Source organism: Phyllostomus hastatus, unplaced genomic scaffold (assembly GCF_019186645.2).
Source record: "Phyllostomus hastatus isolate PE091 unplaced genomic scaffold, TTU_PhHast_1.1 phas_scaffold_317, whole genome shotgun sequence".
Taxonomy (NCBI): Eukaryota; Metazoa; Chordata; class Mammalia; order Chiroptera; family Phyllostomidae; genus Phyllostomus; species Phyllostomus hastatus.
Window position 1 is genome coordinate 19,784,169 of NW_025334023.1, and position 25,863 is coordinate 19,810,031.

The 25,863-nt window shown below is 37.3% G+C and overlaps 1 protein-coding gene and 2 non-coding genes across 6 annotated transcripts in view; all 3 read left to right on the plus strand.

Annotated features, from left to right (window-relative positions):
- Positions 1 to 25,863, plus strand: part of CEP295 (centrosomal protein 295) — a 44,834-nt gene that overhangs the window by 18,844 nt on the left and 127 nt on the right. For 2 of the 4 annotated variants that reach the window (XM_045818022.1, XM_045818024.1), the window contains 19 exons: positions 534 to 626; positions 781 to 884; positions 2,690 to 2,827; positions 3,284 to 3,381; positions 3,651 to 7,005; positions 8,082 to 8,250; positions 8,375 to 8,518; positions 12,761 to 12,913; positions 17,745 to 17,845; positions 18,378 to 18,477; positions 18,879 to 19,127; positions 19,911 to 20,050; positions 20,763 to 20,943; positions 21,600 to 22,261; positions 23,797 to 23,928; positions 25,041 to 25,137; positions 25,258 to 25,422; positions 25,501 to 25,600; positions 25,682 to 25,781. In XM_045818022.1, the coding sequence (XP_045673978.1) occupies positions 534 to 626; positions 781 to 884; positions 2,690 to 2,827; positions 3,284 to 3,381; positions 3,651 to 7,005; positions 8,082 to 8,250; positions 8,375 to 8,518; positions 12,761 to 12,913; positions 17,745 to 17,845; positions 18,378 to 18,477; positions 18,879 to 19,127; positions 19,911 to 20,050; positions 20,763 to 20,943; positions 21,600 to 22,261; positions 23,797 to 23,928; positions 25,041 to 25,137; positions 25,258 to 25,422; positions 25,501 to 25,600; positions 25,682 to 25,781 (6,281 nt within the window). The remainder of the gene's footprint in view (positions 1 to 533; positions 627 to 780; positions 885 to 2,689; positions 2,828 to 3,283; positions 3,382 to 3,650; positions 7,006 to 8,081; positions 8,251 to 8,374; positions 8,519 to 12,760; positions 12,914 to 17,744; positions 17,846 to 18,377; positions 18,478 to 18,878; positions 19,128 to 19,910; positions 20,051 to 20,762; positions 20,944 to 21,599; positions 22,262 to 23,796; positions 23,929 to 25,040; positions 25,138 to 25,257; positions 25,423 to 25,500; positions 25,601 to 25,681; positions 25,782 to 25,863) is intronic. The other 2 variants (XM_045818023.1, XM_045818025.1) reach the window with 2 other exon arrangements.
- On the plus strand, positions 17,972 to 18,051 carry LOC123805688. Its single transcript, XR_006783347.1, has one exon. It is a non-coding gene; the product is annotated as a small nucleolar RNA U2-19 (small nucleolar RNA).
- Positions 18,222 to 18,291, plus strand: LOC123805687. Its single transcript, XR_006783346.1, has one exon. It is a non-coding gene; the product is annotated as a small nucleolar RNA U2-30 (small nucleolar RNA).

Sequence of the window (25,863 nt, forward strand, 5' to 3'; positions counted from 1 at the left end):
TACATGTTTTGCTAGGATAATTATATGTTTCTGTCCTCACTCATCCTGTAAAACCTCCTTGAGGCCATTTCTTATTTACCAGTGTCCCGAGCATGCAGCACATAAGGAGTTGCTGAATGAATGCTGGATGCAGAGTTTCTGACTACCCTGATATGATTGTTTAACTGTCTTCTCTGCTTTGGTTTCATAAGTAATAATTGTAATAACTAAATATGTCAAAGATACATTTAAATTTCTTTAGCTTTTCTTTAAACTATGGTGCTTTGCTTAATCTCCTTTTATGCTTTTCCATTGTGTTTGAAGTGTCAGCATGCCTTCTTAATGGTTCTGTGTTATGTTTTCGTTTTTGTTTACAATTTTAGTCTTCCATCTGTCTCGTTATATTAGGCTCAAGTTTCATGGTGACTGGATCTTAAATAAGACATTCAGGTGGACCGAAATTAAATTGTTAATCTGAATACAGATTTTTGTTACTTTTGTTCAGATTTCAGTTTAACAGTGATAATATGTTCATAATAAAATGTCTATTACAGTTGTTGAAAGTGATATGTTAACAGTTGACTCTGGCCCACTTACTAGTGAAGATCAACCAATTTTATGTGATGCAGACTCTAAAAAGGAACAAGGTATTTGTTTTTATTTACACCCTCAGATTAAACTTGCTTGGCTTTTCAAATCTTTTCTTAATAAAGTTACATATAATGAATGAATAAAGAGCATTACAGTGGTGTCAAAATTCTAAATTGTTAAAACTAATTTTTGTTTTGGGGATCCTCTTAGAAATAAATGAGATTGAACCTACCACAGCAGTAGCTCAGAGTTCAGTGCTACTCCATCCCCAAGAAGAAGCAGCTAGGATTAGAATGGCATCAAGACAGAAACAGGTAATTTCAAATTTTTATTTTTAAAGGTTTTTCTTCTTTCCCTAGGTACTATCATTTTCTTGACCAGTGAAGTCTGTCTTAATGTCTGACTACATTTGTTACCATTTGTTCTACCTTGACTTACACATTGAGCTGATAAAACATACTTCATCTTTGCTTGTTCTATTCATTTAACCCTGTTTTGTATTTTATATTTTGTATATATCTTGTCTTCCCTATAAAATTTATCGGCTTTTTTAAAGTTGGAGGTTTTCTTTAAAAAATGCAATTTATTCTACATAGTTTCTGATACAATGCCTTATGCATAGTAAGTGCACGGTAAATATTTGTTAAATAAATTAGTCCCTGTCATTATATTGGACACTCAACTGAAGTTTGTAATCTCAAAAGTGTTTTTTGAAAAATAGTATTTCAGAAGAAAAATTTAAATTCAACCATCTTAACTATAATTTTTCGGTCCCATATACTATCGTAAAAGATTTTTTTGATACAAATTACTTTGGGAGAAGCTGATTATTACTAAGCCAGTCAGTTTATAGTTATAGTTTTTATGAAAATACAGCTGAGGAGTGCAAATTCTATTAGCAAGTATTTCTTCTCAGATAAATATTTTCTAATCAATATGCTAAAGCAGTATTGTCCAATAGAACTTTCTCTGGTAATATAAATGTTTCATGTCTGTGTCTAGCTACATGGACTATTAAATATTTCAGTACTTGAAATATGACTGGTGTAATTGAGGAACTAAATTTTAAATTTGGTTTTACTTGAATTAATTTACATAGTCACAGATAGCTAGTGACTTTTGTATTGATAATGCTGTTCTAGAGGTACTACAGAACTGTAAACTGAAATTCAGTGGCTCTTCTGAGTGCAGAGAAGATGAGTAAGTAGAGAAGAGAGTCAGGAAGATGAAGATAGGGATGCAACTATGGCCTGATGAATTATTGACATTAACTAGTGTCTGATTAGCAATAGGTAAAGTTTCAGAATGAGATATTTTTTTATTTGGAAAACTAGATTATTTTTTATTACTTCTCATAAAATGTTCTTAATAAACTGCACATACATTCATTTTCTACTTAGCAAGTATTTATTATGTATTACATATGTATCAGGGACTTTACTAGGTGCTGGATTTAGCAGGCAACCAGTCTAGTCCAGTCCCTGTCTTCATGAAACTTAGCCACTCTGACATGTGTTCTTTTTACTTGGATCTGTGTGTGTGTTGGTGTAATATTAGGGTTTAGGTGTCATCCCTGTGCCATTGTCTCACCATCTGTTGTCTCACCAGACTGTTTCATGCCTGACAGAAAAGATACAGAATTTTCTCATTGTACTACTGTTTGGCTTGTAGATAACTGTACCCCTTTATGGGTATACCTAGAAAATCGAAGTGTTTGGGGAGGCCTTGACATTTAATTTCTTTGTCATTTCTTACTGAGCACATTGCAAAATTAAAGAAATGAACACAGAATTTGGCCAAGCATTGTTTGCTTCTTATCTGGAGGTGAGTCTTCAGCGATGATCAGGGTTTCCCTGTGCTCCCAGAAAATAGAAATAGTAATGAATTTATTTTTTCTTCTCTTTCTGCCTCTTTTTAAATTCTTTCCCTTTTTCTCTTTTTCCTCCTTTCCCCATCTCTCACTCCCTTTCCCCCTCTGATAACAGCAGTAACATAATCTTCTAGGATAATTGGTACTATTGATGGTAATTCCTGTTTCTTCTTCAGTGAAATACATACTATAAACTTTTCTTTTGTGTGAGTTTGTTATTAATAGATCAGTAGTTTTTTTGTTACTTAGATAATGGAAATAGAAGTGCAGAAGCAGAAGCAGTTGGAATTACTTGAACAAATTGAACAACAGAAGTTAAGATTAGAAGCTGATTGCTTCAGGGCTCAGCTAGAAGAAGAAGAAAGAAGAAAAACTCAACAGACTGGGGTAGGATGTTGGGAAATCTCATCCCCACATAGATCACTGGGAGATAAAAAAATATAAGCAATTTAGCATTCAGAAAAGTAAAATGCATTTCTAAGTCTTATTTGGTAATTTTTTCTTCTAATTAATATATACATATACAAGTTTATACAGACCTAATGGCTTTCATCTTTCAGCCTCTAGAGGGTACCAGTGTATATGATCGTAAGTTGTATATACTGGGTATGTTGAGCTCTTGGACTTGGTTGGCACTAAAAGAAAATGGTGGATGCTGTCATTTTTTTTAAAAATTTTTTAATTTTTTTGCTTTTGATGTCATTTTAATAATGGAAGTGCAGTCTTTTTTATAAAAAAGAATAAAGCTATATGGAAGTTAATTTTAGAACTTTAGTTCATATTAAATACTTTAGTACTTGTTTCTAGATTTGCCTTTTAATTAATAGTTTTGTCTTTTATTAGGTTGGCACTGCTCCAGCATTGTGCACCATAAGTATTGATGAAGAAAGGCATAGGCGGATGATTCGTAACTATCAACGTCAGCTTTTACAGCAAAACAGGTATTAGCCAGGGTACAACTCATATGTTATAGGATATGGCTACATCTTCAGGATTTACTATTTATATGAAGATTTAATCGCGGTTCCCTTAGAGTTATGCACATAGATTTCTCTAAGTGCAGTGGGAACATTGTTTCTTTTCCACTGTGATCCTGGCTAATCCTAGATTGCTGTTGAATTTAATGTCTAGACAACTGAGAATATGGAGCGTTTTTTTTTTAATTAAGAAAAAGAATAATTTTTGTTTTGTTTTGTTTTGTTTTCGGTAGGTTTCATAAACAGTCCATTGAAACTGCCAGGAAACAATTGCTCGAATATCAGACTATGTTAAAAGGAAAGTACCCATCCATGACAGCTGCATCATTAATGTCTGCTCCCGTGACATCAGCCCCACCACAGAAATCTGAAAGACCGACTATTATAACAGAACATTGGGATCAAGGTCAGAGACCCAAGCTGAGTCCTAACAAATATCAACCTATACAACCCATACAGATCCCCAGATTAGAACAAGATTATTTTCAGGTTCCAAGACAAAATCACTTCCCACAAAGACAGGTGGAAACAACAGAAACAGATGTTTTAGCCAAGAAATGTTTGGAGTCACAAGAACAGCCAAAGCTATTTTCACAGACTGAAACACAACAGAGAGACTATATATCGGTCCCTAAAGATTCTCATGTACTTTCAAGGGCTTTATCACATGATAAGCCACTAATATTGCAGCATGCTAGTGAAGTAGCTGAAACTTTAGACTCCCAGCAAATGTTCTCAGAAAACAATGAAAGTACATTTTCTGAGCCAACTGAGCCTTCTTCATTCCTACCACTACTAGCTGAGCATTCATTTAGTTCTCTACCTGCTGAAGCTGAACCTGGAAAAATCAAAGAACCCTTTCCAACCTTGAGCAAAAGTACAGTTTCTATAAGCCGTTCTGTAATCAGCCAAATGAAGGATAAGTCTTTGCCATCCTCAGAAAACATCATAGCCCAGCAAGGTAATTTGAAGGCTCTCCAAGAGCAGTTGGACCTACAGAAGGAAATTCTTCGGTCCAGACAGGAAGCTCAGGAACAATTGCTTTTGGGCAAACAGAAAGAATTAGAAAGGCAAATTGGCATCTCTCTGTTCCTTCCATTGGTACCTGTGGATTCCTCTGCTCCACTGCCTTCTGCCAAAGCTGACTCAGGGAGAATCCAGGAATCTTCTCCAACCAAGAATGATAGTACAGTTTCTTCAGGCCACCCCAGGGTTCCACAACTTCAGAATAGGCTTTTGAGTTTTTCACAGCCTATCTTATCACAGCAAGATAATTTTAAACTTCTTCAGGAGCAGTTAAATTCCCAGAGGGACAGCCTTCAGGCCAGGCGGGAAGCCCAGGAAGTTTTATGTGTACATCAACAGGATAAGCTGGATAGAAGACTGTGGTCTGAACAGACCGAGCCACCTTCTCAGGTAGCTCAGCATACATTCACTTCATTACTTCCTGCTAGTACTCAATCTGGAAAAATCCAGGAGCAGTATTCATCTAAGAGTGAGGAAGGATTTCTCTCAAACCAGTCTGAAGTCCCCAAATCTCAGGATGGCTCTTTGAGTTTCCTCCAGCAGTTCCTACCTTTGCATGACAGTTTGAAGTTGCTCCAGGAGCAGCTGACTGCACAGAGGGATGCTCTTCAGGCTAGGCACGAAGCCCAGGTGGGACTCCTTTTACATAGACAAAAGGATTTGGGGGATAGTAAGTCGGAACAGATGAGTTCTTCATTCCCAACAATGGTTGCTCAACATTCAGTTGCTCTGCAGGCTTCCGCTAAAATGGAGCCTAGGAGAATTCAGGACCTTTATTTGTGCAAGGAGAATACAATTCCCTTGAGTCACTCGGTAATCCCAGCATTTCAGGATGAGTCTCTCCATTTTCCACAGCATAGCCTGCCACAGCAAGAAAATTTGACAGCGCCCCAAGAACAACCACACATGCAGAGGATAAGAAGTGGTGCTAAACAGGAAGCTCAGGAATATGTACACAAACAAAATGAATTAGAAAAAGGAATTTCTTCTGACCAGACTGGCCCCTTTTTATCCTTGTCCCAGGTAGGTGAATCTGAAAGATACCAGGAATTTATGGCAAGTGACAGTGCAGGGCCCTTGAGCCATTCTAAGATCTCAAGATCTCAGGAAAGGTTTCTGAGATTTTCACAAGATAATTTAGAGGCCCACCAAGAATGGCTAGACACAGAGGAGGCCCTTCGTTGTAGCCAGAAAACCCAAGGAAATACATTCTCTGAACAAACTGGTTCCTCTTCATTCGTACCCCATTTGAGACAGCTTTCATTTACTTCATTACCTTCTGAATCTAGTACAACTCAGGAACCTCTTTCAACAGAGAGTGATGGCAAAATTCCTTTGCACCATATTCAGATCCCACATTTGCAGGATAGGCTTTTGAGGTTATCACAACTTATCCAGCCTCAACAAGATAATTTGAAGGCACTTGAAGAACGGTTAGCTACACAAAGGGAAGCCATCATTCAATCTAGACAAGAAGCCCAGAAAGAGTTACATAAACAGAAAGAGTGGAAGGAAGGAATATCTCTTGGCCAGGTTGGCACCTCTCCCTTCTTACCCCTAAGCATACAACATTCATTTGCTTCGTTACCTCTTACTGAATCTGAGAGAACCCAAGAATCTTGCCCAACTAAGAGTGACAATATAGCTTCCTCACATCATTCTGAGATACCAAGATTGCCAGTTAGCCTTTTGGGTGATTCACAGCCTGGTTTACCTCAACAGGTTATGTTACCTAAACAAAATAAATTTGAGGAAAAGATATCTTCTGAGCATCTTATTCAACCTCACCATCGTGATTTGATGGTACTTCAGCAGCAGTTAGATATACAGAGGAAAACCATTCAGTTTAGACAGGAAGTCCAAGAAGAGTTGCTTTTGCAAAGACAAAATAAATTGGAGGAAAGGGTATCATCTGAGCAGGTTAGTGCCTTTTCATCTTTATCCCAGGTAGCACTGCCTGTTGACTCTGAAAGACTCCAAAACTCTTTTGCAACCAGAAGTAACTATACTGCTCCCTCAAGTCATCCTGAGATCCCCAGGTCACAGGATCAGCTTTTGAATTTATCACAGCCTATTTTGCCTCAGCAAGATCACTTGACAGCACAGTTGGACTTGCAAAGGGAAGAGGTGTGCTCTGATGAAAAGGCCCAGGAAGACCTGCTTTTAAACCAAAAAAGTAAGTTGATTGAAAGTGAGTCTTCTGAGCACACTACTACCTCTTTGTTTCTACCCAAGGAAAGAGAGCATTCATTTATTCCACTACCTTTTGCTGAAGTTAAAAATAAAGACATATGTGAGTTGGAGTCATCCAAGAATGAACATGCAGTTTCTTCAAGCGATTCTATGATCCCCAAATTTCAAGATAGACTTTTGAGTTTTTCACAGCCCATCTTAGCTCAGCAAGGTAACTTGGAACTTCAGAAGCAGATAGATCTACAAAAAGAAGTTCTGCATTATAGGCAAAAAGCGCAAGAAGAGCTGCTAGTACAGAGACAAACAGCACTGCAGCAACAGATGCTGAAACATCAAGAGACCTTGAAGGATTTCTTTCAAGATGGTCAGGTGTGTAGTAAACTTGAATGTCTAAGAATTAAACAATGGAGTTAATCTGACTCAGACAAGCTAAATGTTTTCATTTTAGGTCTAAATGTTACAAGTTCATAGTTATTGAGAATAAGCAGTTTGACCTTAACTGCTTTCATTTTCTACCTCAAACAATATGAAAATACATAAATATGACCTTCTGTGGTGTTTATGAGGTTAATAGTTATTCGAAGCCCAACTAGTTTTAGCCAGTAGTTTGATACAACCAAATGCAAACTCTCTTAAAAAATGTAGATTGTCATTGGAAGTTTTGTTACAAAGGATTTTTAGCTTACCGTAAGATTAAGTTGTAAAATAATCAGCAGAATTTCTCTTACACAAATAGCAGACCTTGTGCTTCCTATAGCACTTTTCCATAGTTACACTTTCGTATAGCACTTGGTTAACATTTGTGTGTAAATGAAAATCAGTACCCTCTTTTTTCATATGTGACAAAATTAACACCTGTTGTAAAATTGGCATGATTTTAGGGTGATGGACAGCTGGACCTGCTGCTTGTCACTGAATTATTGAGAAGACTGGCATAGCCACTCAGACATTCATAGTTCTCTTTATGGGAGATAAATATATATTCTAAGTATGCCTGTGTCCATTTTACTTCAGAAGGCTATTTCCTGAATTTATGATTTAGCCTGTAAGACCTTTGATGTTCTGAAGAAGCTTGAGTTGAGTTCATGAGAACTTGAGTTCTAGGGATTACTGGTCATTTGAAGGAAAAGTAGTGAGAAAAGAAAGCATACTCAGGTAGTGGGGAAAGAGACATATACTGAAGTAACGTCCCTTATTGAAGTGTACAGTGGAGGTTAAGTTTTTAGGTTGAAGGCTGTGGATGGTTATACTTTTCAGTGGAAATATATCACTCTTTCAATATATGTTTCTCATATTGTATCTATTCATAAAGTTGTAACAGTATGATTGATAAAACTATTTATTTGGTTTAGATTCTAATTTAAGAGCTAGATAGAAATTTAATGAACACTTCACATAATCTCTTATCCTGTGTCATCCCCACTCTCATCTGTGCACTGTTTCAGATGAGTAAGCCCACTCTTGAAAATGATTTAAAACCCCAGATGCTCAGACAGTGGCTTCCTCATCTTCAAGACCAAGCAAGAGACGATTATGAGAACATTAGTCCTGCAGACAGCAGCAGCTCTGCTGATAATCAGCTGCTTTCAGAAGGTAGTAGTACCAAGCAGAGTGGTAAGATCATTGGATTTTATTGTAATCATTCCACTGAGTATTCCTTGCTTTCTTTCCTGTAACTTGCTGGCTAAAGAGAAGTTTGTAACATGTTATCTGCCTAACTTGATCATTGACTTGATAGGTGAACATCCAATCCAAGAGCTGGGCAGGAGAGCCTCAAAGCCACCTGTAGCAAAAGTTAAATGTGGATTAGACTTGAACCAGCATGAACTCAGTGCTATACAAGAGGTAGAATCACCAGCAAGTGGCAGACCTTCTATACTAGGTAAACATATGGTTTGATAAAATGTTTTTTTTTATAGTTTGCTGGTCTTCTACATTTTTTTCAGGATACTAATTTTTTGTCATTGAAGAAGCCTAGCTGTGAGTACGTGTGGAAAGAAAAAATAGTTTCAATAAACAGTATATAAAATTTAGACTTAAAGAATTGTGGCATAGGTAACTGGGTTTTTCTTGTATCTGGGGGAAACCAATTCACTGTAGACAAAAATTCCCACATTCTGACACTCTTGCTTCCCTCTGCTTCCTTTCATGTCTGCCTTCTAAACCTGTTTCTTTGGGATATAACTCAGTTTTTCTCTTTCCCCTTGTTGCTGTTCTACTTCAGTACTTTTCATTGTTCTTTTCATTTATCTTTTATATTATGCTTAAGATCCTGGCTTTAAGGACAATTAGCTGTTTCTTTACTGTACTTCTTCCTAGATCCAATTACCCAGAAAAACGCCTCTTTGCAATCCTTAGTAAATAGCCCTGTTTGAATTTCATAATTATTTTTTTATTTCAAACTTACCAAATAGTTTTCTTGATCAAATTCATCAAAGTCAATTTTTTGTAAGAGAGAAATGAGCTTTGTCAATAGAAAGGTACATGGAAGTATGTTGTTAATATTAGTTATTTTGGTCTTCATTCATAAAATACTGTATCTTTGTTTCTAGCTGAAAGAATTAAAGAAGGTAGAGGTTGAGAGTAGTTCTTAAGAATCATTCCCCTTTCTGCTTTCTTTCTATGTTTTATGGAACTTACAGAGAAATGATTTTATTTATTACTAGGCATTGGAAGTTTTTTCCAATTTTGCTCTATTTGGCAAACCACAACTTCAGGAATTGATTGATGCTTTCCCTAATTCACAGTAAACATTGGGAAGTTCCCACCATCAATTCCTATAATTTAATAAGTCATGTTTCAGATTCCCTAATGTCTTCATGTCTGAAAGGGAAAGCTTTATACTGTTCCCTCACCTCCACTTCCTTATCCTTCAGCCCTTTTTTTCAGTGAATAGTACCCAGATGTAAGTTTTGATACTTCCCTCTTCTTACACTGCCTCTTACACCCAATAAATCACCAGCTCTTCTCAGTTCTGCTTGGTCAGCTCTTACATCTGTCCACTTCTTCCCATCCCCACTACCACTCCTTTGGTTCAGGCCATTATTTCTCTATGGAGTGGTTGCTACATCTCTCAGTGTCTCCCTGCTTCCAGTCCAGCTTTAATTCATTTTCCTATGAAAGTATGTCAACATCATACTTCCATGTACTTTCTATTGACAAAGCTTATTTCTCTCTTAAAAAAGGATTTACTTTGATGAATTTGATCAAGAAAACTATTTGGTAAGTCTGAAATCAAAAAATAATTATGAAATTCAAATAGAGCTATTTCTCCCTGTTTGAAACTCCTTAGTGGTTTCCCTTTGATTGAGGAATAAGTTCCAGTTAAGTTGTAAGTCCCTAGCTTCACCTGTCAGGCCTCTCATGATCTTGCTCCTCCCTTCAGGGTTGGCTTAAGTGCCGCTTGTCTGGTAGACTTTTCCTGACCTGTCAAGTATCTTTCTTGTGCTCTTGGGAGCTTTCCTTACAGCCTTTATCACACCACTTTGGGTAATACTTATAACCAAAATGCTATAGGCAAAGAGTTTTAAAAAGTCAAGTAGTAGCCCTGGCTGGCGTAGCTCAGTGGATTGAGCGCAGGCTGTGAAAGCATCGCAGGTTCGATTCCCAGTCAGGGTACATACCTAGGTTGCAGGCCACAGCCCCCAGCAACTGCACATTGATGTTTCTTTCTCCCTCCCTTCCCTTTCTAAAAATAAATAAATAAAATCTTAAAAAAAAAGAAATATAGGTTTAAAAAAAAAGGCAAGTAGTGCTAAAGCACTATAATATGAAACAGCAGTTCTTCCTGCCCTACCCACCCACCCCTTACCCCTCATTCTGTTAACCAGAGGCAGTCAGTTTACAAGTCCTCTAGGTGCTGCTGCTTGCATTTACCTCTATGGTTGGCAGTGGATTTTAGCAGAAATTAAACTATCATCATGCTGATATGTATATTTTTCACTGCTCAAAGTATATGATCAGTATACTCTGATTATATTTCCTATTTGTAAAACTTTTCCTAGAGTAAATTGTCTTTTTTTTTTCATTTGCTTAAAGTTTCTGTTGAATGTCTGTCCTCCCACACCAATCGTCCTATCAAGTACCTCTTATGTCATCTGAGGCCACACTATTTTCTCTGTTTGTGGGACATCTTTTAGTAGAAAGTTGGATGATCTATATTATGTATTTTTAACAAGCATATTATTGCTTCCAAAAGGGGGGGAAATTGGTTCTTGGGGGAGTGAAAAAGTCTTACTCTTTTTATATATATACCAAAGCACAGATGTACATAGAAAGATATACAATATATGTGTAGTTATGAGAAGTTCATGGAGTTAGGAGGCAATGTTTTAAAAAGCCTAAAAAGATTCCTTAGGTGGGTGATTATAAAAGTAATGTCAAAAAGCACTGATCTAAATTGATTTTTTAAAAAAATATTTAGACATTTTATGAGCTATCAACAAATGTCTTACCTTATGCAGTGCCCTTTTCATAAGATTTCCCACATTTCTATTTTTCTTTTTTTTTTTTTTTAGGATTTTATTTATTTAGTCTTAGAGGGAAAGGGCGGGAGAATGAGGGAGAGAACATCAATGTGCAGTTGCCTCTCACTCACCCTGTTCTGGGGACCTGGCCCACAACCTAGGTGTGTGCCCTGACTGGGAATCAACCCTGTAGCCCTTTGGTTCACAGGCTGGCACTCAATCCATTGAGCTTCACCAGCCAGGGTTTGATCTTTCAGTTTTCTTTTCTACGGTTCATTTTTTTTCTCTTTTGACTTTACTTTTTTGGAGAATTTCTTCCATTTTTCTTCTGATTTCTCTTATGAATTTTTATTATTACTATCAAATTTCAGCTTCTAAATGCTTGTGCTTTTTCCTAATTTTTCCCCCTTTTTCTTAGTGTACTGCTGTTTTCATAGATGCAAGATATTACCTACTTTGTGTATTTATAGTTTTTTGTTAGTTTGGGTTCCTGTGTTTTCTCTGTCTGAGTTCTTTTGTTTCTTTGTTATTTCTGTCTCATATTTTAGAGACATTCACTAATAGCTTGCGTATTGGACTGGGATCCTGAAAGGCCAATTGGAAATTCTGTAGACTGGGGGCCTTGTGTACTGCTGAACTTCATTGGAAAACATGGCTTTTCACTGGGGACCCTCAAATTAGTATCTGTAGTTCTTTGTCCTAAGTCAGTTTATAGTTTAATTTCTTCAAAGAAAGATCCTCCAAGCCTGATACAAGCATGGCTGCTGCTGTTATGCAGCCAGCCATGAGGGATCTGTGTTGAGGATGCAGACCTTTTAATACCCAGATTTTTTTTTTTTTTTTTTAATTACATTCTGTTCCCTCCATTCATCCTTGCACCTTTCAGTGTCTGATCCTCCTGAATCAGTCAGAATGTATGGGATTCAGTTGCACCAGAGGATAAACCTGCAGTCTCCTCTGGGGGTGATGTTGAGGGACAGGGATGTCCCTAAATGGGAAGGATCTGTTCCAAGTAGACAGTTTTAAGCATTTGCTCTGTTTTTGGTCCCCTGACACACACCTTCCTTTTACAATACCTGTAATTCCTCACTCCTTTGTTTGCTTGTTTAAATTTTTGTATCAAAGTATAACATTCAGAGAAGTGCTTAAATCCTAGGCATTTACTTCAGTGATTATCACTGTAGTCATCAACCTCATGTAAACACCACTGTGGTCAGGAACTGGAATCTTAGAGCACTCCATAAACCCTTCCTTTGTACCTCTCAATTACTGTCTGCTCAGTTCTCCCCAGCATAAGCCTCTGTCTTGATTTCCTATGCCACAGATTAGCTGTAGCTTTTTTTGAACTTTACATTATGAATGTGTATTATATCTTACAGTACTATTAATGGTTAGTAAGTCTCCAGGCATTTTCCTCGGATTGAGTGCTGAAGCATTATCTGGTATTAAGTAGGTGTATCATTACAAACTCAGTAAAATTGAAGTGAAATAATTTAAAGGCCTGTGTGAAAAAGTAGTAGTTATTATTTTCTTGCTACATAGATTAAGTTTTTAAGAGTTTAGATTTTTGCCCCAAATTCTAAACTGCCATTTTAGTTTTGGCTAGAGCTAGAAATTTAAGTGGAAGTCTGATGTGTCAGGACTTTTTTCCCTACCAGGTAAACCAGATTTTTATCAAGACAGGGACCCCCTGAGGGTCTCTATAAGTCGAGAACAGAGTTTCCCTTGGGCCCCACTGGACCGTGATCCATTTGCTCATCCTTACCCAATCGCCCAGGAGAATATCTGTGGTGATGACTGTCATGAAGCAGGTGAGAGAGAAAGAAATGGAAAATGGAATTGCTGTGTACATGGGTAATTGGACAAGAGATATTTTCTGTAGTGTTGTTTGTGATGAAAAATGGTAAATAACTTCAGTGACTGTTGGGAATAGAATCATTATGGTGTACACATATTATGCTGTTCTCTGCACTGTCAAGTGATGGTGGGAGGGAGGAGATCTGTGTTCATACATTGAAAACTGTCTGTCTGGCCCTGGCTGGTGTGGCTTAGTGGATTGAGTGCCCTGGCCTGCTGACTCCCAGTCAGGGTACATGCCTGGTTTGTGGGCCAGGTCCCTTCCCCTCTCTCTAAATAAATAAAATTAAAACAACAAAAAAAAATTGTCTGGATGATAATCACTGAAGTGTTGATACAGGTTTACATTTTTGGAGACTGTTGTACTTTCTATTTTCTATGTTTACCTGTACATACATATTTTTTAAAATTAGAAGCATGTATTCTGTGGAGAAGAGGTTGGATAAGGGAAGTAAAGTTTTTTTAAAGAATAATTAATTTTGGGCCCTGGCAGATGTGGCTCAGTAGATTGAGCTCTGGCCTGCAAACCAAAGGGTGGTCGGTTCCATTCCCAGTCAGGGCACACGCCTGGGTTGTGGGCCAGGTCCTAGTAGGGAGTGCATGAGAGGCAACCACGCGTTAATGTTTCTCTCCTTCTCTTCCCCTCCCTCTAAAAATAAATAGTGTTTTTTTAAAAGAGAATAATTAATTTTGCTTTTCAATTGTTTTACTAAATAAATGCTAGTAGGAAGTATTTGAACATATGAGATTTATAGTTAGCAACCTATACAAATTTTGTGTTTAAGCCTGTTCCAAATAATTCACATTTAATTAAATACTATTAAATATTATCTTTAAAAATTTCTATATGTGGCCTTCTAAATTAGCTACTTTGTTTACTTTTAAATATTTGGAAAATAAAGAGGATTATAAGAAAAAAAATGTTAAATTTTTTAATTCTGCCACCCAAAGACAGCCAGTGTTAATTTTCTCACTTTTGAATGTATGGATGTAGGTAACAAGCTGTTTTCACGTGTAATATGCTTACTAACCATACAAAGCACAGTTCTAGTACTACCTTATGAGTTCTAAAGCACCTTTGATGTAGTTACCTTTCCTAACCAGATTTCTTTTTATTTTAGCTGCCACATATACTTGAGTGATTATCTTAGTTACACCTACAATTTAATAGACTCAGAGATGAGAGACCTATTCTCTTTGAGGATTTGTAGAAAAATTGACTTCAGCAGCTTTTCTTTTTAATTGAAGATTGAAGTAACTACAAAGAATATAATTTCCAGTGAATGATAAATTTTGATACACAAAGTAAAATTGTTACATCATTATTTTAGATTTAGCTGAAGAATACTTCTATTTCCTTTTTATTCTACCTGTTGATGCCCTCTAGCCAAAGATTACCAGGAACACACCTGTAGCTGAACAAAGCTGGGGGTTTTGACTTGTTGCAGTCAGGTAGAAGGCCACCAAGGGGGAACAATGAGGATTCTCAATAAGAGGGTATTAGAAAGAACTCTCTGGGCTCTGGCTGTGTAGCTCAGTTGTTAGAGTATCCTCCCAATACACCAAGGTTGGGGGTTCGATCCCTAGTAAGGGCACAAATAAGAATCAATGAATGAGCCCTGGCTGGAGTAGCTCAGTGGATTGAGCGCAGGCTGCGAACCAAAGCATCGCAGGTTTGATTCCCAGTCAGGGCACATGCCTGGGTTGCAGGCCATGGCCCCAGCAACCGCACGTTGATATTTCTCTCTCTCTCCCCCTCCCTTCCCTCTCTAGAAATAAATAAATAAAATCTTTAAAAAAAAATCAATGAATGAATGCATAAGTAAGTAGAACAACAAATTGATGTTTCTTTATCTCTCTTTCTAAAATCAGTAAGATAAAAAAGGACTTACTGTAAGATTTGGGCTTCTATTAGATGATTTTGAGGAGAATTCAAGGAAATGGGGCTTTGTTTATTAATATTGGATGTTATCGGGGAACAGGGTTATTCTTTTTGGGGGTACCTAAAATTTTTACTTAGGGGGTAGGAATAATGGAGTGAGGCTAATTAAAGCTGTAACTGGTAAAGCATTGGCAGTCACCCATATTTGCCAGGATAAGGAGATGGTTGGTCTTTTTTTTTTTTTTAAGGATTTTATTTATTTTTACAGATAGGGGAAGGGAAGGAGGGAGAGAAACATCAGTCGATTGCTTCCAGCACTCGCCCCAACCAGGGATCAAACCTGCAACCCAGGCATGTACCCTGACCAGGAATTGAACTGGTGACATTTTGCTTTGTAGGACAATGCCCTACCTAGTGAGCCACACCGATCATTTTGTGGTCTGGATTATATTCATGATGTTGTTAATATTCAGAGGTGAGTGTAGGTGGTCTGATTTTTGTCCTGATCCATCATGGTCACAGAATGTCCTTTTCTGGTACCAGTGTTCTGTGAAGTTAATGTCTAGCAGAAGAACACCAGAGTCTAGATATAGCCAGGTCATCTCCTGGCTCTCAAGCTGCTTTTCTTCTCATAATCATCTCCAGGTTTGTGTTGTTTCTATCTTAGAAGGGAGGGTATTGGTTTTGTTATTTCTTCATCCCCCCTACCACTTTATTCAGGTCCTCTTCATCTCACCTTTCTTTCTTAATAGCTTTTTAGGTGGTATCACTGACTTCAATCTCTGTAGCCCTTGCTTTTGCAGGAAGTCAGGAAATACTGGTTTGCTTCTGAAAGAAAACAAGAAATGTTGCCTTCCTCATAGCATGGGAAGATAATTGCTTAAGGCAGGGGTGTCCAACCCACAGCCTGCAGCTGCATGCAGCCCAGGATGGCTTTGAATGTGGCTCAAAACAGAATCATAAATTTACTTAAAACATTATTTAGTTTTATTACTTAGATGTGTACATTTTCTATATTAGTGATCACAAACTTGGGACCTGCTTGATGATTTTGAAAGATTATCAAAAGGGCCACTGCATAATTAGGGTTATGATGTGAGGACTTTTTTGCTTATCTGTGGTGGCAGATACCACAAAAATTACGCACAGACCTTTTTTTTGCTCATTAGTTTTCATTAGTGTTTGTGTACTTCATATGTGGCCCAAGACAACTCTTCTTCTTCCAGTGTGGCCCAGAGATGCCAAGAGAGTGGACACCCCTGGTTTAAGGCATTGCTGACATGTTACTTCCCCTTTTTAGGAACCTTCCAATGGGTCCCTGCTCCTGGTGAACCACTTCCAAACCAATGACAGTTATTTCTCTTCCAGCTGCTTTCAGCAACCTGTTCATTGAATTCTTTAGTGTCTGTATAACTGACCTTGATCCTTTCTCCATTTTTTACTTTTTACTTCTTACACCTACTCAAAATGCTAGTCTTGTTTACTCATCTCTCCTCTGGAGGATTTGAATCAATCTTCTTGTTATGTTATAAAAAACAGTATATAATTGTGAGGTATGAATGTAAAAACCCCAGATTAACTTCTAATCCCCCAACTAGCTTTTGAAATGACAAAATAAAAACTTACTATAAATTCATCATCTCTTATTTCCTTTGCTTAAAACTCTAGTGTGCGTAGAAGCAACCAAATAACAGTTTAATGGTTCAATCAGTTATATCACAGTAATATATTTTTAAAGAACTAGACTAGAAATTGTATTTAAAATTAAATTGTATATATCAATGCTATTGATACTAGCTTCATTTCTCAACTTCATTATCCATAATATAGATATTATTTTACAAATAATATATCTACACATAAACGTGTGTGTATCTGGGTCACCTTTTAGAAAACATTTCTACACAAACATTTAAGAAACATACTTTTTTAAAAAAAGATTTTATTTATTTTTAGATAGAGGGGAAGGGAAGGAGAAAGGAGGAGAGAAACATCAATGTGTGAGAGAAACATTGATCGGCTGCCTCTCTCACACCCCCAACCCGGGACCGAACCCACAACCCATGCTTGTGCCCTGGTTAGGAATTGAATGGAGGACCATTAGGTTATGCGGGACGATTCCCAACCCACTGAGCCACACAGGTCACAGCAAGAAACGTACTTTTAATGTGCATGATCTCTTTTAATAATATCACAGTGATAATGACACAGAAAGTTTTAGTTTATATTTGGTGGAACAGTTTTAATTTTAATCTGTTTCAGAGCTACGAACAACCGTATGCCTTGGCCAGCTTCCTCACAAATGTTGGCTGTTGAGAGTGAGAGAAAAATTAGCCCAAAATACCTGAATTATTAAGAGTGAGACAGAAAGTATAATTTTACATGTATTTTAGTATGTTAAATATATTGAAATATGATAATTCATAATAAAAGCAATTCATGCTCAGTATGATTATACTAAGTACTGAAAGTTTGAAAGATGTGAAATTCTGCCTTGTCCCACCATTCGTAAGCAATCACTGGTTGCACTATGATGTTTTCCTTTCTTGTCTTTTTTTGTATAAGTTTTTCTCACCTTTGAAATCATGCTGTACTTATGATCAAATTTTCTTGCTTCTTCACTTGATGACAAAAGTATTCCTCATCACATTGGCTTTTTTCAAGAGTTTTATTCATAGAATAACAATGACAACTACAGTTTTCCAGGGAAAAAATGTGCTGACTAGTGAATGTTTGAATAATAAAATAAATGGGGTTTTCTTTGGTTGTTTGGTTTTTTGATCTAAAATGAAGCTACACTATGAAGCAAAATATGAAAGAAAATGTAGGAAAGCAGGAAATGATGCCCTCTGCTGCTAAGAATTTTATTTGTCATAATCCAAATCTTCCCCTCCCCATTTTAGTTGAGGTCACGGAGGCAGAGGTTGAGAATCATGCAGTATTAAGTTATGCTGTGGAGAAAGAACATACATATGTGAATCCAGCTGTGAAGCCAGATAATAAGGTTAGTAATGTCTTAGTGGGCACCACACTGTTAGAGCTGCTTGGCTCTATGTTATCTTTTGTTTAGTTCACAGAAGTTATGAAATACTAAAGTCTGTGTTTTCTGAGATCTGCTCTTAGTAAAGTGGATCAGTGATGAAAATAGCCAAATCTGAGCATCAGAAGACCTTCCAGTCTCCCTGATGCATGATCTCTATAGTTCTGAGAAGCAAAAGTATAAAGTGGTTTAAAACAGTGGTGTGTGTGTGTGTGTGTGTGTGTGTGTGTGTGTGTGTGTGTGAAAGAGAGAGAGAGAAGGTGACAGTGGATGACTGAGGACTTGCTGAATGAGATTCAGGGGGCGGGGGATGTGTGTGTATGAAAGGCTGATCACTTCTGAGCAATGATGAAAAGGTTTTACTACTGACCTATATAATTATGAAGGTTTCTACACTTGATCTGAGCTCAGAATTGATAAGTGCTTATATTGGCGATAGTTTTTCTTTCTAGATATTTTTCCTATATTGTGCTCTAATGTTTCCCTTACTTTTTAGGCTGAAACACAAGAGATTTATCTGGAGCCATTATCTTCAGTAACTGTTTCTACTGGGAGCTTAAGTAATGAAAACACAGATTTGAGCTTTACAGACCCAGGTAATAATGTCAGAATATCTGTAAATAAGTGGAAAGACCAGCGCCGGTTTAGTTGCAATACAGGGGTGAGAACAAACATTGCTTTTCACATTGTGCTGAGAGGGATTGTTTCTTTAAATCACAAAAATAAAGTTTTCCTGCCTGATAGAATATTGGACAGTATGATATTCTAAACATGATTGGAAATCACAAATTTGCAGATCCTTGATGTGCTATGGATCTCTGACAGTACTCTGAGAAGTGTCCACTAATGTCCCATTTCCCATTCAGTGGGAAGCTATCCAAGCAAATTTCTTGGTTGCACTGATCCCTTATGCATATATGTTGCTATGCCTCTCAGCAAAATTTGTCCCTAAGGAAGGACCCAGCCATGAAATATTTTCATTAATCTCCACTTACAGAGTCATTTCCAGAGCATGTGGACCATGGGGAACAAGTACCTACCACTGGCAAAGAACAAGAAACAATTATTTTAACATCTACATTTCCTCCATCACAAGTTATTTACCCAAGACAGGACTCTTGGGATGTTCATAAACCTCTGTTGCCTACAGCGGAAAAATTTACATCTGGCCAAGCACACATTCAGTGCATGATAGACAAGAACATAAATGAAGCAAGCTTGATGACTGAAAAAACAGACTTGCAGGGTAAAACTATTTTGAACAAATACTTTCATATAAACTGTAAGTTTTTACTTTTCATCCCTTTTAGTTTGAAGTAGTGATTGTTTGAGCTCCATGTCTTTATGGTCTGCTACCGCAGTTACACCATGGAACACACTGAGGGCCTTCAGTGGGGGCGGCCCTTGGAGCCAGATAGACTCACAGAAGACACGGAGAAGAGTTCAGTAGATAGTCCTTTACAGTTGCAGAGTAAGCTACAGCATCATGAGGGCAGCACCACTACTGAGAGCAAGAACTCAGAAAACAGACAGATGTGGGTTTGACTCCTAGTTTGACCAGTTTACTAGCTGTGAGACCATGGGCAAGATTCTCTTTGATCTTCCATAAAACAGGGATCCTGGGGGTTAGATGAGATAATGTACATAAAGTACAATGTCTGGGCCATAGTAACACTTGGGTTTTCTTTTTTTAATCGTTACTCTGACATGAGCCTTAGCTAATGAGAATAACAAAGCTCACAGCAAAGCAGTGATCACAGTGGCCACTTACTCCAAATTAACTTCATAAAACTTCGGGCTTAGTAGAAATGGAGACATTCGTCAAAGGGTTTGAGGGTATCCCCATTTTTTGGTACACTATAAGTAGTGATAGGACCTAATTTGAAAACATTAGCTGGTAATGAAAAAAAATGGAAGGAATTTTGTTAAATAGGATTTACCTAAAAATAAGCTTTTATGACTATGTTTTTAGCACTGTTTTTCTAGGCTTTATTTTTAAAATACATCTTGTTTCTCAAAATTCCAACAGTTGACCTTGACTTTCCAGAATTGGAATACATTTTTCCAAACTTGCATCATCAGCTGTTTAAACCCTTAGAACCACAGCCAGATTTTGATTTGTTGTCATTGTCCTCTGGGATTTCTCAAGAGAGCAGAGACTTTTACCAGGTATGTTAAAGTAGATGCTTCAGTTCACTGAATTTCCAAGAACAGTTTGTCCAGTTTTCTTCTGTTATAATGGTTAATCTTGGTTGCCAAGTAGAATCACGTGGAAAGCTTTTACAAATTCCAGTGCCCCGACTGCACCCTAGACCCATATTAAATGAGAATCTCTAGGAGTGCTCAGATATCAGAGTTTTTTTTAAAGCTCCCCATGTGATGCTAACATGGAACCAAGATTGAAAATAGCTGCATTACAATTTTGTACTATCAGCCTTATTTCCAGCTATTGAGTATGACACATAAAAAGCTTGAGAATATTTTTATGTTTGCTGATTTACTTTGAGTGGAATTCAGCCTTAAGCAGTTCAGGTAAATACAATTTTGCGATGTTTAAAAAGTGTCTTATCCAGTAAAGCATCTAAGATGCAAATCTGGGTCTTCCGACTTCTTCATCCTGGTATCCCAGTTGTCATACATAGTTCCTGCTTATGCTCTCATTGTGTTCTAAACACAGTCTGTTTAATTTGTAATTTGTTTTCTAAATAATCTCTTTAAAAAAGTCTTTTTCATATTAGTTGAAATGGAAGAAGTAGGTTGAATAAGCCAATCAGTGTGATAGCAAAGTGGCAATCAAAGAAGAGTAATATCAAAGGAACGTATTAACTCAACCTGTAACACATAATCAACATTTCAGCATTTTCCCGTTGTTTTCCATCAGAGCTTAGATGCTTCATGTGAAAGCCACAGCGCAACTCTACCCTCCAAAGGCACGGTTTCTTTTACAGCACTGAGGAGGACCAGCCTGCTTTCTCCTCTCAACATAAGCCTGAATCAGCAACCTGGCCCTAATTTGCCTCATACTGCAGCTGAAGGTTTTGACACAGAAAAAATTATTGAGGGTATGTACAATTAAGTTAGAAAAGGTTAAAGCCCAATACTTTTTTCTTGATTGTCTATATTCATTTTTCTTAGAAATTGTGCTTAGCAGTTTCTGGTTTGTCTCCATTCCTGTCCTCACTGCTGCTCCGTGTTACAAGTTCTGTTTCTTTGTGTATTTGTTTAAATTACAGAGGTAATAATCTATGCTCACTTTGCAATTTTTACAGTAATGAACTTGATAAAATAAAAACGTGCTGCCTCTTCTTGTTCAACTTCCCTACCTGGGCCCTTAGAGTCAATAGTTTATCCTTCTAAAACTTTCTGTATAAATTTTATATATAGATAAATACACACACACACAAAAGATACACTTGTACGTTTTAACCGAAGTCCTTTGGTTGTTCTAACAAAATCAGTATTTGGTTATATTACAACGGAAAATGTAGTGTCTAATAGCCATTGTTATTTTTAAATAATATTAGGAGACAATATATACGTAAACAGTAGTTATTTGAAAATTGCTGTGACTGTCCTTTCACTTTCTATTCGTTTATATACATCAACTTTCCTAAAATTATAGGAATTAACTTTTGCAAGTTACTCAAAATATTAGGGACTATATCTGTATCCAAGTTTTATAACATGATTAACTGATTTCTTAAACTTCTTATTGCAGGATCTGAACAATCTTTTCAACAGCTTCTGCCAGAATTTTCTTCACAAGAAGGGAGCCAGCATGCTGATCTACCAAGTATTTTTGGCATTGAAGCAAGAGATTCTTCCCAAGACATGGAAAATCAGAACTTCTCCTCTGAACCAAGTGATATACTACAAAATAAAGGAAAAAATGTTCATTTCCAGCTCTCTGTAGAAAATTTGCAAAGTTCAGTCTTCAGTTCATCTGCTGAGGCTACTGAATTTCATCAATTAAACTTACAACATATCACTCCATTTAGTTCTACTTACAGTGAGTGCTCAGTGAACGACCAGTTAGAAGGCAGAAAAGAAAGACTGGGCTTTGAAGAGTTATCACAAAGAGGGGTTGATAAAGTGTCACAAAGTCAAGGACTCACTGAAAAGGATAAAAACAAAACGTGTGGAGTTTTAAATGTAAATCCACATGTACAAGAAATTGACTCACAATTATGTGTAAGAATGGTAGAAATGGGAACTTCAGTTCAGTTACCGTATTCATTAACTGTTCAGAATGAAAAATACCTTGATAACTCAACTAAAGCAGAAACTCCACAAATCATACCAAACCTATCTCAACCATCGCAATCAGAGCTCTTTTTCAGTTCTGGATCATTTTCTCTACAGAACTCTATTCCAGTCTGGGTAAGTGAAATCTGTATTGTGTAAATAGTATTTAGATGGGTTTTCCAGAAAAATTTTTTAAGCCAGTATTACTGTTTTTATTTTAAGATTACTGGTCAAAAACACATATAAACAAATATATGTACACACATATATAGTTAAGTATGCATGTTATGAACTTAAGAGTACTTATAGAGTAAATAAAATGCAGAGTTTCCAAACCAGTGAGAATAAAAAGACTTATTAAAATATAGAAAATATTTTCAAAGGCAGAAAAGGAAGACAAAGTAATACCCCAAAACAACAAATATAAGCAGCAAGTATAAAAAGTCCAAATCCAGGAGGACTTTTGAAACAAATTTCAAGAGAAACAACAAAGCTACTTATTAATAAGTAAACCTAACCAAAATAGTCTCAATCATCAGAAATCTCCAATTTGGAGATCTCTAAATTTTACAAAAGATTTTCCTCCCAATTTTCATATCCCTTGTCAGCTCCCCTGAGGAATGGCGGCCAGCCTGTGCCTCAGCACTGTCAGTGCTCCACCTCACTGCATTGAATTAATCCAGCTATTTTCAGCCTTTTTCCTCTCATGGCACACACACCCTAATTACTGAAATTCTGCCAGGACACCAAAAAATGTATCTTTTGCTGACCTGACCCAAAATAAAAAGGTGTAATTTTGATTCATTCACATTGGATGGCTGTTGTGTTGGCTGTTGTCATATTTTCATTTGATGATCTAAAGGAAAAGAGGTTAGTGCTCCTGACTCAATAGTCAGGTGTTGCATTTAAAAATTCTGGGGACATAGCAGTGTGCCATGGCTCCCCAGTTGACAATCACTACATAATCTTATTTGGTTTCAACTCATTACCTGAATACAGAGTATTGTCCTTCCACATATAAGCGTTATAATAGAAACTGAAAATAAAGGCAACATCTAGATCACAGATTTGGCTTTTGGATGTTTTTGTAAATTTTTGTTCAATGTTTAAAAGATGGTATTTCTCTTAAAAAATTAGTCTGGCAGCAGTGGCCTATATTTGGCTGCAGCCCTTTAGCTAGGCTACACCCTCTGGTTTTCCAGTCCCGTTAACCTCCAAGCAGCTACCTAGCCCTGTAATCCGTTGTCTGTAATCCTTACAGAAGATATTTTCTGACAGTGATCACATAGTTTCACCCACCCCAAGTCCTCCCCAGTATTTCTAAGAGTGGAGGTGCACTGCCATGTTCTGTTGTTCTTCCTGTATAACATACATTTTCACATCTTCCAATGTTTAAGGCTACTTTAGTTTGGTTTTTGCATGTCTTTTTAAGATTGTTTTTAGACAGAGGAGAAGGGTGGGAGAATGAGGGAGAGAAACATCAATGTGTGGTTCCCTTTTGCATGCTCCCTACTGGGGACCTGGTCCACAACCCAGGCCTGTGGCCAGACTGGGAAATTGAACCAGCAACCCTTTGGTTCACAGGCCAGTGCTCAGTCCACTAAGCCACAACAGCCAGGGCTAAGGCTAATATTTTTGGACATGGTTTCCTTTTTAATTTTACTGCACAGGAGACAGAGTCTGGCCATGGTATAATGGAAGAACCAGAACTTACATTAGTAAGCACCAGTGACATCAGTATTGCTGAAATGGATTTTGCAAACCTAACCCTAGAAGAAAAGAATGAGGGAGAAAGCTTACAGGTAAATATCTCTCTCAATATTAGTATACCTCATTTATGCAGTAAACCCATAGCTAAGAAATGGGAAACAGGAAAGGATACTGGTTTTTCACTTTTATTTCTGCATGTTATTTCCATTATAAATTATTTGCAAACTAATTTCTTCCCTCATTTTGGTTAGTTCAAGTGCAATAAACTATACAAACTGAACAGGAGGCTTAATGTGCTTACAGCAGAAACTGACAGCTGACAGGAAATGGAAAAGCATCTCAACCCCTCAATAAATTCCATAGTATGTGATTTGCCTAAATATAGGTACACATTTGAGCCAAAAGTGGCCCCACAAGCCAGGGAGCAAGATTTTTCAAATGCTACATAACATTGCTGATGCTATAGATTTCATTTGGACTTGGGTTGGAAAAAATTCTTGCCTTCCTTTCCCCAATGAAAGCTACTTGGTTCCAAAGTAATCAGAGGCAGGACAGTGCTCCAGCATGTAGTTAAGGGAATCCAAACCCAAGGTGGATATAGTTACATAATTAAATGTCACTGCTTTAGAAGTTTATTTTTATATACTTTTTTTTTAAGATTTTATTTTTAAAGAGGGAAGGGGTAGAGAGAAACATCAATGTGCAGTTGCTAGGGGCCGTGGCCTGCAACCCAGGCATGTGCCCTGACTGGGAATCGAACCTGCGATGCTTTGGTTCGCAGCCTGCGCTCAATCCAGAGCTAAAGTTTACTTTGAAAATATGTTTCAAATTCTAGACTGGCATATAATCTTATTAACTTAGTAAATACTCCAGGTTAATAAGTTTGATTATATGCAAGTCTTGATTATGTGTATCCTGTTGCCAAATCAGAATGGACTTCACCTAAGATATTCACAGGTAATCAGGTGAAGAAAAACCAAAAGCTTTTGTCTAGGGTTAAGATGGGAAAGTAGCCTTGGGTGGAGGACTAGTAATTGTATAGTGCTGCTGGTCAAATAAAGCATTTTAAATTTTATTGAAGACTTCCCCCTTGCCGAAACGTTCAGTCTTAAAGCTGCTGGATCAGGTTTTGGCTGTAGTATCTTAACTTTTGCTGTACATTGGGGTGAAAGTGGTAAGTTTCATCTATGACTTTTGTAATTAGGCAAGTGAATTTCTGCCTCTTGTACCGGAAATAGAAAATTCAGGTTATCCAGCTGCATCAGAGCATTCTGTGGAGAAGCCAACTGCAGCATCTTCAGGTATGCCTTCAGCACCCAAGGGCTAGTGGGAATCCCCTACTCAAGTTCTCAGTCTCCAGTCTTGCAGGCCTATGAAGTCCAATGAAGTGAAAATAGCCTTTTTTTTTTTTAAACAAACAGAAACCCTCCCAAAGTTTACACCTGCACCAGGAAGCTTACAAGAAGCATTTATAAAAAGGAAAAAATCATTTATAGAGAGATCCTGCCAGAGACAGAAAGAAATAAGGAATAAAAGACAAGTCTCTAAAAATTGTAGAAGCCAAGTAATCAAGGGGAATCCTACAGGTATGTTTCCAACACTTTTGTGTTCATTTTCAGAAAGGGAATCTTGTTTGCCCAGCAAATTACTTGCTTTCTGCTCAGGTTCATCTGTGAGTCACCCAAAGGGTGTGAACAAAGTTAGAGTGTCACTTCCTGAGGACAGAAAGACTGCACAAGCCCTTATGCAGCAGAGGGCTCTAAGGTATGTGTGTGCATTTGTATGAATAATAATTCACATTTCTGAAGTATGCATCTCTAATTATTCCATATAAATATATTACAGATTATACAATCAGTTACCTGAAGTAAAACAGCAAAAGGAAGAAAAAGCAAAGCAAGATGCTTATGCCCAAAACAGAGCAAGGGCAAAAGAATTTCATAAGGTAAGCAGTTGGCAGTGATTTTTCATGTCAAAGGTACACCACAACTAAAACAGCTAAATTTCATTTTTTATTCCCTCTACAG